Source organism: Paramormyrops kingsleyae, chromosome 9 (assembly GCF_048594095.1).
Source record: "Paramormyrops kingsleyae isolate MSU_618 chromosome 9, PKINGS_0.4, whole genome shotgun sequence".
Taxonomy (NCBI): Eukaryota; Metazoa; Chordata; class Actinopteri; order Osteoglossiformes; family Mormyridae; genus Paramormyrops; species Paramormyrops kingsleyae.
The window spans coordinates 9,983,523-10,001,451 of NC_132805.1; the positions used below are offsets into that span (position 1 = coordinate 9,983,523).

The 17,929-nt window shown below is 40.8% G+C and overlaps 3 protein-coding genes across 5 annotated transcripts in view; 2 read left to right on the plus strand and 1 right to left on the minus strand.

Moving 5' to 3' along the window:
* Positions 1 to 11,740, minus strand: part of eaf1 (ELL associated factor 1) — a 44,028-nt gene extending 32,288 nt beyond the window's left edge. The window contains exons 1-4 of the mRNA XM_072716290.1: positions 11,607 to 11,740; positions 10,957 to 11,051; positions 10,713 to 10,849; positions 10,399 to 10,565 (exon numbers count right to left, since the gene is read on the minus strand). Coding sequence (XP_072572391.1) covers positions 10,399 to 10,565; positions 10,713 to 10,849; positions 10,957 to 11,051; positions 11,607 to 11,709 — 502 coding nt within the window. The 5' untranslated portion in view covers positions 11,710 to 11,740. The remainder of the gene's footprint in view (positions 1 to 10,398; positions 10,566 to 10,712; positions 10,850 to 10,956; positions 11,052 to 11,606) is intronic.
* Positions 1,376 to 4,941, plus strand: LOC140592605 (uncharacterized). Of its 2 annotated transcripts, XM_072716287.1 has the most exons (9): positions 1,376 to 1,576; positions 2,935 to 3,002; positions 3,106 to 3,183; positions 3,396 to 3,473; positions 3,611 to 3,709; positions 3,799 to 3,846; positions 4,011 to 4,094; positions 4,280 to 4,394; positions 4,676 to 4,941. In XM_072716287.1, the coding sequence occupies exons 1-9, from the start codon at positions 1,456 to 1,458 to the stop codon at positions 4,834 to 4,836; spliced, it is 852 nt and encodes a 283-aa protein (XP_072572388.1). In that variant the 5' UTR covers positions 1,376 to 1,455; the 3' UTR covers positions 4,837 to 4,941. The 2 variants fall into 2 exon arrangements, with proteins under 2 accessions (XP_072572388.1, XP_072572389.1); XM_072716288.1 differs by lacking the exon at positions 3,106 to 3,183 and having other exon boundaries at positions 1,378 to 1,576; positions 4,676 to 4,940.
* A 54-nt stretch (positions 11,741 to 11,794) lies between the features above and the next one.
* Positions 11,795 to 15,972, plus strand: mettl6 (methyltransferase 6, methylcytidine). Of its 2 annotated transcripts, none has more exons than XM_072716289.1 (6): positions 11,795 to 11,941; positions 12,558 to 12,842; positions 12,927 to 13,061; positions 14,175 to 14,345; positions 14,673 to 14,814; positions 15,528 to 15,972. In XM_072716289.1, the coding sequence occupies exons 1-6, from the start codon at positions 11,795 to 11,797 to the stop codon at positions 15,668 to 15,670; spliced, it is 1,023 nt and encodes a 340-aa protein (XP_072572390.1). In that variant the 3' UTR covers positions 15,671 to 15,972. The 2 variants fall into 2 exon arrangements, with proteins under 2 accessions (XP_072572390.1, XP_023694826.1); XM_023839058.2 differs by having other exon boundaries at positions 11,900 to 12,027.
* The last annotated feature ends 1,957 nt before the right edge of the window (positions 15,973 to 17,929 follow it).

The following is a 17,929-nucleotide window of genomic DNA, read 5'->3' on the forward strand; positions in this document are numbered from 1 at the left end:
CAATACAGTTATAATTAGTAACGGAAAAGTATTGCGAATCTTGTTCATCCCAATTTTGCGGGATACCCCAAAAGTCTATCTTAACTTCCCACATGGAAAGAACCTATATGAGGATATATGCGCATATATGAAACCTATATGCAGTACATATGCATATATATGATAATATATATGCTGCATATATGCGTATATATGCCACATATAGGCAAAATTGAGGTGCATATATGTGCATATACAGGCCATATACTGTAGGTCTCCTGTATTGCTTCTTTATATCCACATATAAGCCCTATATGTACATACAAGATATGTCTCCTATATAGCTCATGGCAGGATCTGGTCATTTTAGCTCATATCTCACTTTGGCAACTGTCATACATGATGCCTAGCTCATATTTTCTATTATCAAGGCAATAACTAAGAACTAACTAAAAAAAAAAAAATGCAAAAAACTTATGTGCGAACACGTGAAATTGGTATCACATGTAATTGGTATGTTATGGAATTTAACTATGGCAAATAAGTGAGAGGAGATGGAAAGCTATGATGTCTACACGTTTTCCTGAAACATTTACAAGGTCAATTCTTTCTTGTATGAAAATAGTGGAAAAGAAGGAAATGTATAACAAAATGGTTTGTCGTTTTTTTTATTTTGTCAATCAAGTCTTTTTTCCAATTTCAAGTCACTTCCAGATTCACATCCCACACGGAAATAACCTGAAGCAAACAAATAAAATTAATAACAGTTTATTCATGCATAACCCCCCACTGAAAGAACATTGACAAGGGATATATGGTGGCGCAGAAGGTAGTGCTATCGTTCGGCAACTGGAGGGTTGCAGGTTCAAGCCCTGGTTCCTTCTGACCCCATCAAAGTGTCCTTGAGCAAGACACTGAACCCCAAATTGCTCCCGGTGTTCATTCAGGTTGGCGCCTTGCATGGCAAGCCTCCACCACTGGCGTGTGGATGGGTGAACGTGAGGCATAAATTGTAAAGCGCTTTGAGTACTCGTAAGAGTAGAAAAGCGCTATATAAATGCAGTCCATTTAACCTATATAAACATATAGGTTTTTAATATATGTGACATATATAAAATTGGCCGTTTTCCTATATTATATGTGCAAATATCTCACTATAGTAAAACGACCAATTTTATATATGTCACATATATTAAAAACCTATATCAAAACCTATATTAAAACATATATGTTTATATAGGTTATTTCCGTGTGGGTTTACTTTTTTCCCTCTAAGGCTCTGTGAAATTCACCACGCAAAAATGTTTTTATTTGTCTATTTGTTTATCGCATCATTTAAATGTGTAAAAGTCAAATCGCGTCCGACGTTCTAGATTCTATAAACGAATACGTCAGTGACAGCGCAGCCGAGAACTATTTAATCACGAGCGCAGCAAAGAAATCGTCATTTCGTCGCTGACAGCAGTCGAGAGAGAGATGGAAATCCTAAAAGTTCTCAACAGTGGAAAATCACAAAAATTGCTCTGCGCAGCCGGACTGGCCGTCGCCGCCGTGTGTCTAACCCGTAGGCTATGGGAATGGGCACAGCCGGAAGAAGGTAGTAGGATAATTATCGTCTAAATGGATAATTTACATGACTACGGAGCCCTTTAGGTGTCACAGTAGAAAAAAAATATTATTTCGTTCCCTCGAATTACTAAATCCTACCCTCGAATTAGTAAATCGTGCGCTCGATTTAGTAAATCGTACCCTCGAATTACTGATTCGTGCGCTCGATTTAGTAAATCGTACCTTCGAATTATGTATTGCTACCCTATTGATCATTCATGGACACAGGGTCATGGAGCGTTTCCATTTAATGCATTCTGGTGTCCCAAGAAATAACAAATATAACAGTATGTCCTGGTTTTAACAGCCTGCCCATCTTACAAACTGATATTATACAGCAAGCATAATTCAGTTGGCACAGAGTCAAACCACCAATTGCACAAAAGTAAAGCAACACCTTTATGCTTCAGACAGTGGTCAATCACAATTAAAATGCAATGGCTTTGTAAAACAAAACAATAATGCACTATTTACTGTTTATGCACTATTAAATACACAGTTTTGTTCATGAATGCAGTGTATTAAATGCACTGAGATGTTGACTGGAGCATCAGAAATGTTTAATATACATATAATTACATTTTACACATGTGGAGAGACCTGTTATATATGCATATGTGTTTATTTGTGAAAACATTTTTCCTTCTGTCTGATCCCTGTGTAATAATGAGACAAAGCAGGCATTTAACAAATGAAGACAGGAATTATGTGTGGACATGCTACACAAGTGTCCCTGTTGTACGCATTTAGCCCCAGTATTTGTCGAGAATATCCGTCGATTGATCAATTTATACAAATTCGAAAGGTTTGAGTTTATCATAGGAGTCTAAGTGCCATACAAAGTTGGGACCATATGACGAATATGCCCTCTGGTTAAGGCGTCTCGTAATTCGAGGGTACGATTTACTAATTCGAGGCTAGGATTTACTAATTCGAGGGTACGATTTACTAAATCGAGGTAACAAAAAAATATATTTTTTTCTCCATATTTGTCCATTTCACATCTTGATACAAACTATATTTTCATTTAAATAAGTATGTGCTAACATTCAAAGTAATGAGAATGTGTTCTAATTACATATATGTGTATTAACGTATCACATATGCATATATGTCGTAGCTTTACAGATACGTTAGTTATAAATTTCAGGCAACACATGTGCATACAACTGGGTACCATTCTCTTCAGTTCCATTAAATCCACTGTATACCCCATGTGGTCCCAACACATTAGTTCCAAAGCACTGTTATAAAAAGTTAGCAAGAGCATCATAAACTGACTTGACAGTTAATGTCATTCAGCAATATTAAAAGCTAAATGACTGGACACTGAATATTCTATTTCAGACCTTCAGCATCAGAAAAAAACAGAGGGTAATATTGATGAACTCGTGGAGGCCATGAGGAATCATAAGGTACAGTTATACTCTGATTTATCAGTTGTTAAAAATATTATGGCTTGCTGAAGGAAAAATAGATCAAAATACTAATTTAAATGACTTTGGGCTATGTGTGAAGATCGGGGATGAAGACAATAGACGGCAGATGAGTTGGGACTTCAGCCGACTGCTCAACGGCCCAGTCGCTGAAGTCAGAGTAAGAACCACCACACATGCACTGCTCCTTTCTGATTGGTTAAAATAAGTAGCGATGTTTATTGGAATATCGTCAGTCTTGACATAACGTGATGCCAAGAATTAGTTACCGTTGGATTCCTTTTGTTCAGTATTACTATTGCAATTTTTTATTTACCTATGGGAATGCAAACTTATAGTCCTTCATTGACTTTGCTTGCTTCTGTCTTGCAGTGCCGGTCTGGAGAATGCCAGCCTGCCGAGAGGGTCACAACCTTCCGCAGCACTGAGTGCCACACCTGTGATATGATGGTTTGTTTGCTGGTTTTTTAAAATGAAAAACACACTACACTGACCAAAACCTGAGATATGTCTGCAATTGGGTTATATTGCGGCTGTGCTATTTTGCATCAGATTTATTTACTGGAAAATATACTGTGACTTCCTAGGTCACCAAAGCCACGCTGGTGCACTGGACCAGCATCTCTAACAGGGAAGTGTCTCTCTGGGTGATGAACACCAGGGAGACAACCGAGCTGAGTCCTGAGGTGAGTGTTTTCTCCACTGTACTCTTTGATTCAGGTATAAAAATGATCACGTCTGTTCACTTGGGACATCGATCTTTTTTGTTCTGAAGGGCATTTCCCTGTATACAGAGACAGCACAGGAGGTGACAGGTGTCAAGGTAAGAGTTCAGTGCTGCTCAGGTAGCCATGATCGGTTCAGATTGTTCACATTTGTTATGTTCATACCAGTTTTGGCAGCCCTCAGCATTTCATAATTTTTCCTTTCTGTGCATTGGTTAAGCTTGTGAGATTAATTATAAATCCTGTTCTTCTCCTTCTGCAGCTGGTAGATGGAAAAGTGCAGCAGTATGCATCTTACTGCATTGTGGATGCTACTGCTAGGTCTACAAGATTCAACGATCGTGTGGTAAGTAGTCACTTTTGTCCCGTTTCATTATCCTGCGTGACACATCTATTGCATCATTCTGAACAGCTCAAACAATGATGCTAAAGGCCTCGGTGAATGACGGTATAAGACGTCATACGATTCAGCAGGATGACCGTCTCTTTCACCTGCGGTATTAATGGGTCTCAATGTTACCTTTTAAACAGCAAATCAATTCTCGCACTCGATTTTCCGGCATATCCCTGGGGCCGCATATATCACTGTCTACGATTGAGTGGGATTATGAAAAGACAGACGTGCAACCAAGACAGGACTGTGAAGGTAAAATGTTTTGTGTGTGTCCAGTACGTCCGACATTCTGAGTGACCCAGTCAGCTAAGCCTTTAACATTGTGCAAGAGGCCATAGTGATTACATGAGTAGTGTAGGGTTACTACAATGCGTGTTGCAGTGAGTGCCAGTGACTTCTGCCTGATGACTGTTATTGTTGTTTGTCAGTCATTAAATTATATGGGAATCTATAGTTTATGGTGAATGCAGATTAAATTATTGGAAGAAACTGGGGAGAATAAACCAGAACTCTAACACAGAAGCCTGTTGCAGGGCCAGCCACGTTGTGCTTGGATGGAGCTCCTTCCCCACTTCCACCAGTGGAAGGTGAATTTATGAGCTCTACGGCAAATAATCGCGTCAACTGGCCGTGGATCTCCAGACTCCGTCAAGCCCTTCACAAATTAGTGCCCAGCTGTCTGACCACTCGCTAGACATTGTAATCCCTTGTGTGGACACTATGTGTGTAAATATTTTTATATTTGTATATATTCCAATATCTGTGCTCCCCTCAAAAAAAATAAAATTGTTTTTATAAAAAATTATGTAACACAGAATCATTCTTTTTAGTATTTAATTATGAGCCTGTACAACGTCATATTTGTAACTTAAAAACTATGGTAAAGGTAGCTTTATTCCAGCTGTAATACAGATGTGGACAAATTTGTTGGTACCCTTCCGCAAAAGACAAAAAAAAACACAACTATATCTGAAATAAATGGCACAGACAAAAAAGATGGTACCCTTAATTTAATATTTTGTGGCACCACCTTTTGCAGCAATCACTGCCAACAAGCGATCTCTGTACTTCACAATGAGACGTCTGCATTTGCCAACAGGTAGTTTGGCCCACTCTTCCTGAGCAAACTGCTCAAGCTGTCTCAAGCTTGAAGGGTGGTGTCTCCTCACTGCAATTTCAGATTTTCAGATAATTCTATAGATGTTCAATAGGATTAAGATCTGGGCTCATTGAGAGCCATTTAAGAACAGTCCAATTTTTTTCTCAGCCATTCTTGAGGGCTTTTAGCTGTATGTTTTGGGTCATTATCCTGTTGGAGGACCCATGACCTGCAACTGAGGCTGAGCTTTCTGACACTGGGCAGTATGTTTCGCTCCAGGATGCCTTGGTAGTCTTGAGACTTCATTGTGTCCTGCGCAGACTCAAGGTTCTCTAAGCAAAACAGCCCCAAAATAAAACTGAGCCATGAATCACAGTAAGTATGGTGTCCTCTTCTTTAAAAGCTTCATTTTTCCTTCTGTAAACATAGAGCTGATGTGACTGGCCAGAAAGCTCCAGTTTTGTCTCATCAGTCCAAAGGACATTCTCCCAGGAACTTTTGGGCTTGTCAACATACATTTTGGCAAATTCCACTATGGCTTTTTTTGTTTTTCTGTCAAAAGTGGAGCCCTCCTGGGTCTTCTTCGATGGAGCCCATTACTGTTCAAACTGCGATGGAGGGTGTGATCAGAAAGTGATGTAGCTTGACCATGGAGCTCAGCGTGAATGGCTTTGGATGGTTTCCTTGGCTCTTTTCTACCATCCACACTATCCTTCTGATCAACCTGGGGTTGCATTTTCTCTTGTGTCCACATCCTGGGAGATTGGCTACAGTCCCATGATCGTTATACTTTTTAGTAACATTGGAAACTGTGGTCACAGAAAGAGGAAGCTGCTTGGAGATGGTCTTATAGCATTCACCTTATAACATGTTTATCTATAATCTTCTTTCTGAGCTCCTCAGACAGCTCTCTCCTTTGCTTTATCTGGTCCATGTTCAGTGTGGTGCACGCAATGATACCAAACAACACAGCAGCATGTTCTTTCCCTTTAAATAGGCTGAATGGCAGATGAAAAGCTTGAAGGCACCTATTATACTAATTAAGGTTAAACACTTAGTTCGAAGCATGACTGTAATGCAAGGATAAATAGTCTTTTTAGGGGTACCAACAGATCTGTCCATACTATTTTAGCATATCTTTGAAAAATAAACAAATTTCTTTTCACAATATTATGGTTTACTCTGTGACATACAAAAGGCATGCAGGTATACATTAGACAATTGCTTTTAATTGAATCACTTTTCAGGAGAAATGAAGCATGCTTCAATAAGCTCTAAGGGTACCAATAAATTTGTTCACATTTGAATGTTTTTAATATATTTCAGTGTTTGTATGTGTGCACTTCACATTTAATAGCCTAGCTGTCCTGCTTAAAGTTACTGGTAGTAAATGGACAGAATTATGAATTAAATATTTGAGGAAGATGGTGACGCAAGAGGTAGTGCTATCGTTCGGCAACAGGCGGTTACAGGTTTGAGTCCTAATTCCTCCTGACTCCATCAAAGTGTCCTTGAGCAAGACACTGAACCTGGGATGCGATATTTGTTTATCGCATCATTTAAATGTGTAAAAGTCAAATAGCATCCGACGTTCTAGATTCTTGAGCAAGACACTGAACCCCAAATTGCTCCCGGTGTGCAGGTTGGTGCCTTGCATGGCAGCCTCCGCCACTGGTGTATGGATGGGTGAATGTGAGGCATGTATTGTAAAGTGCTTTGAGTACTTGTAGGAGTAGAAAAGCGCTATATAAATGCAGTCCATTTACTAAATAATTTATACAAATTATTAATGAATAGATATAAAATACATAATATTGAAGTTACATGATGCACATTGTGCCCCATGGTTTAATGCTTAAAGCACACTTTACAGGACATGTCCAGATCATTTAGGTTTATCCTTGCCGTCACATTGCAGCAAATGGCAAGTGGGCAAGTGTCGTTGGAACGCAAAACGATTGCGAGGGAACACAAAAGTATTTAAAAAAATAACAAGTGATAGCCCTAGTGCAACTGCCCCCAGTTTGGGCCTACCTCACTATTAAAACTTTCTTTTGGTATTTGTGTGTGATTTGGGTGTTTATACAAAGCTGCGTGGGAGTGTCTTGCCATCATGTATGTGATATGATTAATATTCTAATATCTACAGCTAAAAAAATCTACAGTGGACCCCCTTCATCCGCAGTTTGGCTTTCTACGTTAGCAGTTACCCACGGTCATCCGCGCTCCTAAGATATTAAATGGAAAATTCCAGAAATAATTTGTGTTTTAAATTGCATGCTGTTCTGAGTAGCGTGATGAAATCTCATGCCATCTCACACGGGACCTGAATCACCGCTTCAACCAGCGTATCCACGCTGTATATGGTACCGCTGTTTAGTCACTTAGTGGCGTCTCGATTATCAGGTCGACTGTCCTGGTATCACATGTGACCACATTCACTTTTATTACACTATATTGTCATAATTATTCCATTTTATTATTAGTCTTTATTGTTAATCTCTTATTGTGCCTAATTTATAAATTAAACTTTCATAGGTATGTATGTATGGGGAAAAAAACAGCATATATAGGGTTCGGTACTATCTGTTGTTTCAGGCGTCCGCTGGGGGTTTTGTAACACATCCCCCATGGATAATACCATATACGTATTCGACAAAACTGGAAGAAATCGTAAAGTCTAATGGTTTGATATATTTAAACTATAGAAGATAGACAGTAATTTATAAGAGTGTGGCATGGAGGCCCAGTGGAGAGCCTCACACTTCCAGGACCTAAATCAGGCTCCTCACTCTCTGCCTGCAGTTTCCAGATCCTCACTGGGTTTCTGTGGGTTTTCTCCCAAAGTGCAAAAACATACCTATGAACGTGTGCCTGGCACGGGCATCGACAGGTCCAAACGCTTGGGGTACAGCCCTGCGTACTTTAAGCCTAGCACCGAGTATTTTAAGCCTAGCACCGAGTATTTTAAGCCTAGCACAGGGTATTTTAAGCCAGGCACCGAGTATTTTAAGCCTAGCACTGAGTATTTTACCCCCACTGCCAGTCTTCCTTTAAATAAAAAACAAAAGCCCCGGGTAAACTTGAGCTTTCTAAATGGCTAGAAACGCCCCTTGTACCTGGTGATGGACTAGCAACGTACGATGGATTTTGGCAACACAACTCACCCACCCTAACTGGATAATGTATACGAAGCAAGAAAATGAAAGAGCAGCTCTGAAACTAACTGAAATTGGCTGGCTAAGTCAGTGCCCCCTAGAAGGACTTGTGCCTTCCAGGGTGCCGGCAGAGATCAGCTACTCGATGTGTGGGGAGGAGAACAGTGTCAAAAACACTATTAGGTAAAAAAAAAAAAAAAACAAAAACAAAAAAACAATTATGTTAATTTATCAAAAACGCTATTAGGTTAGCTGTTACTGTCAGCTGAGTCTGATACTAGTCCAGTAGTTGGTGTATATAACATTATATGTATGTGTGTATAATATTTTATCCAGTTAAACAAAAGAATGCAAGGGCTAAAACATATTTTCACAACATTATAACCATTTGATTGATATTGTTCAGCTAATTCTAATTCTAATTAATTTTTAATTTTTCAGTGGATTATTCTGCAAGTATTAATGCATTATTTAAATGACCTATCCATTTTTATTCATTTCCCAGAAAACCAATTATATTTAAAAAGCCATTCAAAATCTTAGCGATTTTTCTAACAATTTATCTATAAATTAAGATAAAATATAGTTCGTACACTTGAGAAACACTGCGGAAAATAACTGTATTACTATCCCGGTCATCTTATGCATGTGAAAAGGGGTTTGTGCTGTTTAAATCTGGTTTCTTGTTCGTTATCAATATATGCAAAAAGGGATGGATTTATCAATGCAACCATGCAAGACCATAAAGAAGACGAAGAGTGATTCTTACGGTTGACACTGCAGGAACCTTTCAGGTATCAAAGATCTTAAAACCGACAAGAAATGCATTTGAAATTCATGCTCATGTTTGGTGTATATTAAACACTATATTTAATGCTCTCATTTTTGTTTTTTTCATCCATCTATCCATCATCCATCTATTCAGCTATCCATCCATCCATCAGCATAGGAAAGAGTTTGATACGGGGGGGGGGGTCTTAATTTTACGGGGTTTTTTTTATACTGTCACATATTTATTTCAGCTGTTATTTTACTCTGTAGCACATTGGATACAAGGAATGCGCATTACAAATAAAATATATTAATATTTTGTCATTATTATTCGTCTTATTATTATCATTATTATTAATAATAATACATGATAAATGTAAAAGTCTATTTTTAGGGAGGATGAATGAAGCCAAATTAAATATTGGGAAGGTACATGCACCCCCATTCCCCCTGGTAGGGGGGGGCGATCCACGTTTTTTCAGATCCGATTTCAATACACAACTGCCGATACTGATACAGATTCTGATAAAAGAGCTCTTTTTTACTTTAATATTTATGCTTAATACATTATTAATATTTTTTAAACTAGAAAATGCAAATGAAAAAAGTATATGCCAAAACAGTATTGTTAATTAGGCTACCAGAAACATACATAACGAACTGTTTCCATCTCATTTGTGCATCTTGTTTTAAGCGTTTGAGGCATTTGCAGTTCAATTTGAATATCCTTCAAGAGAGGACACGCAAATGGCGAATGCTTAAAATGCACCACAATTTTTCTCCCTTTGTCAGCAGCGTCACTTGCACTTCACTGCGATAGCAGACCCTCGTGTAACACAAGCTGCAGTAAGGGCGCAAAACAGCCCAAGCCAGCGACTCCCAAACCATCCATTGCTTTTCTCATATTACTCGCGTATTACTCCGAATATTGGAATGGTGCATTTCTACCCCCTGGTTTCTGCATCACTGTCTGTACGTACAATCTGCCCATTGCCACTTTGCTGGACACGAGCTAAAATTTGACACAAGCCCTCCTGACTGGGCAATACATGGATGGATGGCAGAATTAGTGTCAGGAACCCAAATTAGATGTCCTACCAGATTCATGTTCGTAATTACACATAAAAGGGGGTAAACAACCCCTTCTGCACCCCAGCATGAAGATTATTACTTATATGGGTGAGATTTGTTTTAAAGTGGCCCAGGAGGTAACAGAACAAGAGCTTACCTCTCTTTATATCATCCAGCTGGGGCTCCGGTGAGGGATTGTCCTTGGTGGGGGACGTCTTAGCACCAGCCCCTGGTTTGGTGGGGGCTCTGAACTGGGACGGGGGCTGAGGCACCCTCACTGACTGCTGTTCTATGCGAGCCTGTATTTTGCTACTGCCTTCAGCTCTGAAAGGCAGAGGCCGTCGCGGGAAGGAAAAGGAAACTATTTCAGACAAAATGTTCCAGATGACACACAGTGAACATGGTATAGGCTTCGTCTCACACAATAAAAATGTACTTTGAACTTCTTGCTAATATTCAGTGATGTCTCACCTGGTTTTTTTCACTTGTATGCTGCTGCTGAGCTTTTCCAGCATAAACTCCCCAGTGTCATGATTAATGATGAGGACACAGTCTTTCTGGTAAGGCCGCTTGTTCCCTTTGAATACGGTCATTGGTGGTGTCGAGCCCTTCAAAAATAGCCGCAACAGCATGACACTCAACATAAGAATTTTACGTTTTTGTAACAATGACAATGGCTGTAGAAAGTAAACAGCTGAAGAAATGCAAGACTTACGGGAATATGAGGCAAAGTTATGGTGACCTCATCTCCTTTTCCCACCTGCAGTTCACCCTCACATGTGGTGTCAATGGAAGCGGGTTTGAAGTCATCTGCAGGAAGGAGCGAATGCCGTGAGAGTGAAAGTGGGAAGGATGGTGTTAGAGGCAATTTGGGCAGAAAGAACTAAAAGAAAAAATGTGCAGAATGGGGTGAATGTAACAGAAGATAGAATGAACGGAGTGTGTGTGTGTGTGTGTGTGTGTGTGTGTGTGTGTGTGTGTGTGTGACAGCAGACAATAAATACAGGGTGAAACTGAGAGTGGAGTGGATGTGCTGACAGTGGAAATGATGGAAAAAGGCGGGCGGGGGTTGAAAACATACACCTGTACTGGATGAAAGTGATCATTTTACGAGTTAGCGCCTTAGAAAACAGGAGCGATTGCTTTAAAACACTCGACCACTGCGAAGAATACTTATTCCTATCTACGGCGCTGACAACCTCAATAACAAACAGGAGACGCGTTTTAACGTTTTAAATGAGCGCTCCATAACAACTAAGATATCTAATAATGGGAATGATGACTTTATGAACACAAAACCCGCTCGACCAGTGCCAGTTTCGGCTTTTAGTGGACAGAGTGCTCGGTATAATATTGTCGTCTTACATCTGATGGTGTGAAAAGACGATTTCGGCCGCTTTTCAAAGCTCTCCCCAAGCTTCAAAACATGTTCCTCCTTATCCAGCAGAGGGTTTGAACTCCCGTTCATAGCTCCAAATGCTGTATTCACATCAAAACGTATGCGTGGACGTACAGGCGACACGAAAGGCAATGTTAACGGGTGAGTGCAGAAGATGGTCAACGGAGACGCGCACAGACACCCCGGCGTGTTTTTTTCAAAACATCCCAGACGTCATGTTGACATCTCTCTTCCTGTCCGCCTCCATCAGCCAGACGGAGCCGACCATACCGGCGATGTTTCCCAAAGCAGTTCCCTGCTGGTCGGTCAGGCCCTTAGAAAACCAGTTAACCCAGTTAAAACAAGACGATGCCACAGAACTGCCGCCCCGAACAACGCGGAACGAATGTGTGCCTTTTTACCCAACATAGTTCGTTTGATGTCTTTAAATACTTTAATTCACAATAAAAGGTTTATTGGTGGTATATGTCACTATATGAAATTTAATCCCATTATCAAATATATATCTCAAAATTTAAACCGCAAGTTTAAAACTATATATTTGTTTACTTCCCAGAACAACGCTGACAATTTTAGTTCCGCAACGTTGTTTTGTGACGGACGACATTAACTGACGGACGGGCTGTAATTTGCTTCTTTTCGGATGATGCTGAGCTATTTTGGGTCTTGGCGTATAAATAAATAAGCTCGTCTGCCTATAGACGGAGTAACTGGAAACCAATACAGACACATGCTTTTTATACATCGCTTGAGGTGATGCTCAAATGAATTTATAAATCATATGCAGACGAATTACATATATTTACAGGAGATTTCTTTTAGTGTCCGACTGTCACCAACAGTCTGTAAGAGTTATTTTGTGCTGAAGAAATAACTAGATCTGTTAGTGGCTAAACAAGACGTTTTCTATGGCACAGGTTAGTGAGACGATAGACTTGGTGGAATGTGACGGCTCTTCCATTACTGTGTCTTGCTCGGAGGAGCTCGTCCAAAGCGTGGAAACCACTCTGAGGAGCCTCACTGAGGAAGAGCTGGAGAAACTGAAGAATGATCTCAGCTTGGTGTCGGATTTTAAGCAACAAAAGCTGGAAAAAGAAGCTCAGAAAAACTGGGACCTGTTCTACAAAAGAAACACAGTTAATTTTTTCAAAGACAGACATTGGACCACCAGAGAATTTGAAGAACTAAGGGGATGCCGAGAGGTACTGATCGTTTACTTGATAACTCTTTGATGTTCAATCGTGCGGATAAATAAAAAATTAAGACCAGACCATTTCTCTTGGTAGTCTGAGAACCAGAAGCTGGTTTTGCTGGAAGCTGGATGCGGGGTGGGGAACTGTATATTCCCACTTCTGGAGGAGGAACGCAACATTTTTGTGTACGCCTGTGATTTTTCACCGCGAGCAGTCGACTTTGTGAAAGTAAGGAACACGAGTCCTGTAGAAAGTCGCTGTACTTATTAGTCATGTCATACTCTTTACACACTTTTGAAAAGGAAAGTTCAAATCCTGTTTTAGTGAGACTAGTGTTTGGTTGTCCTTTCAAGTATAACCTGACTGAAAGCATTTTTGTAATTTCTGCAAACTTGTTTTCACTTAAAAAGGCTATTGTTAAAAATTGTCCTACAATCAGCTGTATACAAATAATGGTTGTCACGGCTTGCCAAAAAACCTCACCCACCCGGATTACAAAGACAAATGTGTTTCTGTAGTCTTCAGTTGATGGGAAAACATGCACAAATTTTCAGTTAATGGAAGAATGGTGGTGGTGGTGGTGGTGGTAGTAGTAGTAGTGGAGAGAATGAGGGATACACAGGATCACACAAATTTAGTATGAGTGCGGAGCAAATCTGTTGCTGACAGAGGTAACCAAAAACCTGCAGACAACTGTGCCCCCTGACCAGAGGTTTACACCTGTGTCATCTTTTGAATTGTAATTAAGCTGGCCACCAGGGGGCCACATTCCTTTATTATGGTAACCTACCACATTGTGCTTCTTGACCGGCTCCACTATCCTTATTAGTTCAGCTGGACCGTTAATCAGCCGAACATATACAGTCAGACACTGCCTCAGATAACACCTGTACCATGGTCGTTCATTTAGGATTCTCTTTGTAAAAAGTTACTTGGAATCCTTACTCATTCAGATCAAACCCAGCACTAAAGATAACTAACAAATTACAAAAAGTATCAACAATAAATAGGCAATAGATCAGTGAATTTCTATAGATCAGACGATCAGCTAAAACATAAAGAGACTGTTCTTAAGTCTAGTGGTCAGCATTCTGCAGCAAAGTTCCTACCAAACATCAGGGAAGATGTACTAGACCATCCGTGTCTTTCAAATAGCCAGAAAACGGCATTTGGGATTCCAGTCTGAAGCTCTTAAGGAGAATTTAGCTTGACTTATTATACAGCATTTCAGTTGCTGCAGCTGAGCTCTTCCCAACAGCTTTAAGTTAAGAGTGCAATGCAGGGAGGAAGGTCACACTTCCTACTGCTTGCCCTTATTGTACATCAGCCGTCTTTTCTCAGAAAAACCCTCTGTACCATGAGAAATGCTGCAAGGCCTTTCAGTGTGACCTGACGAAAGACGACCTGGCAGCCAGCATCCCTGAGGGAAGCGTGGATGTGGCGACGCTTATATTTGTGCTGTCTGCCATCCACCCAGAGAAGATGCTTTTGGCCCTGGGGAACATATTCAAGGTAAGACAGCCTCCCTTTAGTGGGGAGCGTCCTTTACATGCATTTCACGTTGTCCATTATGGCACATTGCCATTACACTGCCTCTATTTTTTCTGTTTTACAAATAAACCACAAGCAAACTGGAGATAGTAAAGTAGACTTTCTTATTGTTGAAGTACAATGTAGAGTCTATAAGCATTTTCAGTTTTACTGTTTGTTCTATCTGCGACTGTAAGGTAGTTTACTGAAGCTCTGGAGTTACTTCCACAAACATGGGTGTGAGAATTGCTCTATATGTTATATTTCATTTTTGGGTTTGATCCTGTGACACATGGCCTTGTCTGGCAGGTGCTGAAACCAGGCGGCGTGATCCTGTTCAGAGACTATGGCCTATATGACCACGCCATGCTCCGGTTCAAACCGGGGAGCAAGCTGGGGGAGAATTTCTATGTGCGGCAAGATGGAACAAGGTCCTTTTTTTTCTCCAAAGGTCTGTAACCTGAAGAAGTCAGGACACACACCTCCAGGACTGTGGGTTTGATTCCTGTCCCCAGTTCTGTATATGTGGAGTTTGCAAGTTCTTAGTGTGTTTCTGTTGGATTCTCATCTATACCCCATTCTTTTCACAGTGCAGAAGGTCATAGTTAGGCAGACTGATGTCTTTAAATTGCCTGAGTGTGACTGAGTGTGAGCCCTATGAAACGCTTGTTAGTGATGGCCAAATCAAGCTTCATGAACCACTTGCTGTATTTTCTGACTCCCCCCTATATGGTGCTGTCTGTTCAATAAAAAAGGGCTCAACACATGCCCCAAAGTAAGCCAAGAGCACCATCTAGTGGGGTAAAAGAAATACAGCAATTGGTTCATGAGGCTTAATTTGGTCATCACTAGGGCTGGAATCTCCAGAGTTTTCCTTGTCTTATGCACTGTGCTTTCTGGGATTGGTTCCAGGATTACTATGATCCTTTATGCAAGATGGATGGATCAACGGATAACAGACTTTATGTATTTATATGACCTGACACAGTCTTTGTCAACTTTGTTATTAATTTGCTTGATTTGTTGAGGTTATACGTATTTTTCAGGCTTACACCTGGCTTCATATAGTGTGCTGTGAGAATCTGACTTGCCACTCAGAATGCTGAGGCCCTAGACCTTGGGCCCATGGGTGTTTCACCTCATGCTCTTCTGCCCGATCCACAGAGCGATTGGCCGAGCTGTTTGCCGGTGCTGGGTTCCTCACCTCTGTGAATGAGTATGTGCTGCGCGAAACCGTCAATAAGAAGGAGGGCCTGTGTGTGCCTCGAGTTTTCCTGCAAAGCAAGTTCTGGAAGCCAAGCCGATGACCAATGAGCATCTGGAACCTGAGAGGAACACAGAGACTCCGCCCTATTAGCGCACCCCTTTGACCTCACACCATGTGGAATCATTTATTTGGCTGTAACAGCTGAAATAAATGAGTTTACTCACCAGTTTTGCCCCAAACCATAAAGCAGATGAAAACTTCTTTCCTCCTTTCGTTTTACGAGTCAGAGTATTTTAAGAATTTAAAGTTCTGTTTCAGAATGCTGCAAATTGTTTTATCAATGAAATGTTTTGAACTTTTTGTTTACTGTTTTTCAAATAAACAATTGAATTTTGAAAATGACCATCATTACAATTTAAGATTTGTCGGTGCAATGCAGTTAGTGTCTGGTAGCCATTACTTTTAAAGGACGTTGAGGCTAGATGCCCATGGTGCACGAGATTCCCTTTGGCTGAAACCAGTCAGTGATTGACAGCTCACTTTAATCCCTCCCACTGTGGGCTCTGAAGCCGCATCTGTTCCAGGGCTCGAGTTGCCATGGGGATGCATACTTAACTAATGGGCTTCACGTGTTCAACCTCCTACCCACTTGAAAAATATTCTCATTACACCCCCCCCCCCCCCCAGCAGGAAATGTTACCTTTTTCGTCCTGGGAGAGGAAATTAATGTACTGCCGTAAGAGGGCAGCATACACTTTCCCATAATCTATGAAAGCTACCAAATTCCATTTACTATTTGTTTTCTGATAACTAGGACACGCAATCTATATGAATGCATCAGTTACTGCGGTACAGTGGTCTAGTTATATGACATCAGCATTGTTCAGTATGTTCACTTGTGGAGTAAGCACAGTCTGTTTCCCTGCAGCACTAGGCTTCAAGTACAAGCAGTTCTCAAGGTTGACACACCACAAACCAGATACCTTTTGTTGTTTCTGGCCTGAAGTGCAGTTTAAAAAGGTCTAATCTCTTCTTGAGGAATGGGAGAGCTTCTATAAGTGGTTCTTGAGGGGCTGGTGTTGGGTCAGAAAGAGCATTTCCAATGTTCATTGTAATACCAAATTGTCAGAAATAAGCAGCAACATTTTAAATAGATAAATACAGCAAAATATCTTTACGCAATCATTTCAAATCCAAAGACACCCTTTCTTCCAAGGTTGTAGAGTTCTGGGTTTTGAATGTGGCACGCAAAATGTTTCCATGTGGTTCATATTTTTTTTTTTGAGGAGGTGAAAAATCATTCTTCACTGTGTTTTTTTCTTGTAAACATTAATTATGTTTTCCTGCAACCCTGACCAATTTGTGCCCCTGAGAGGAGAGGTTCCACCTGTGTCATCTTTATTTTGCTGTTGTCTGTGGTAAGTGCATTACCACTGTCTCCCTTGAGTAAATTACACATACTATAGCACAGTATTGTCTTTCATCAGGTGAGCCTGATGATGGTTACCAGTCGTCATAGAAACAACGGAATACACAATCTTATGAAATTGCTATTCTGAAACATTTCCCAGTATAGTAAAGTGATGTGAATTAATGGTGCCACTCTCTCCAAAGCCACTGTCATAAACAGTGACCCTCTGCAGCTTGCGGATGAGTTCACATATCCATGGAGCTTTGAACCGTAAGGCAGAAAGATGTTTTTGTGCTATCTGGAGGTCCAAACACTCAGCTTCAAAAATAAATCCAACTTCCCAAAAACAGTGTTGAACAATACACTGTCAAATGCATTATGCATTAGAGTTGGAGGGTCATCACACTAGACATGAAGAAGGCTGCATGAGGAGAATATCTAGCCACCAGGACTGACATCATGCATGGATCACCAGATCCCAGAAACCACTTCATCATGCTGAAGTCTTGCTGGAAAGAAGGGCCGATGGCAGAGAGCTCTGATCTTACACTGCTCCTCCTCTATCTTGACCACCTTGGCGATCAGTAGCTCCTTCCTCTCCTTCTTTGTGGCTTTGGACCACACCCCTCCACCCAAGACCCGTTCTCCCTGACTGTGTCCTGCTGACGACCTCGTGGTGTTTCAGTCTGTTGATCACCTGGTCAACTGCCTGTTCCACTTGCGACCTGTTCGAACCGGGGCCTTGGTGTTCTGCACAGCTGGACCTGATGAGTTCCTCAGCTCTAACACAAGCCTCACCTTCTCCAGTCTGTAGCACAGGTAGATAGACTTCACTGGTAGCCGAAGTGCATTCCTTCCAAAAAGGGCTGTGCTGGAGAGACTTTGGGGTAAACCTGGCCATTTCCTGATGTACTTTTTGGCTTTTGAGTCTATCTTCAGCACTGTTGA

What these genes read in the sequence shown, in the direction of transcription:
- mettl6 (XM_072716289.1), top strand. Translation starts at nt 11,795, where the DNA reads ATGGTCAACGGAGACGCGCACAGACACCCCGGCGTGTTTTTTTCAAAA. An exon ending in CCCAAAGCAGTTCCCTGCTG is followed by an intron (nt 11,942 to 12,557) that starts GTCGGTCAGGCC and finishes TCTATGGCACAG; the next exon opens with GTTAGTGAGACGATAGACTT. An exon ending in GAGCAGTCGACTTTGTGAAA is followed by an intron (nt 13,062 to 14,174) that starts GTAAGGAACACG and finishes GTCTTTTCTCAG; the next exon opens with AAAAACCCTCTGTACCATGA.
- LOC140592605 (XM_072716287.1), top strand. Translation starts at nt 1,456, where the DNA reads ATGGAAATCCTAAAAGTTCTCAACAGTGGAAAATCACAAAAATTGCTC. An exon ending in GCCCAGTCGCTGAAGTCAGA is followed by an intron (nt 3,184 to 3,395) that starts GTAAGAACCACC and finishes TCTGTCTTGCAG; the next exon opens with TGCCGGTCTGGAGAATGCCA. An exon ending in CAAGATTCAACGATCGTGTG is followed by an intron (nt 4,095 to 4,279) that starts GTAAGTAGTCAC and finishes CCTTTTAAACAG; the next exon opens with CAAATCAATTCTCGCACTCG.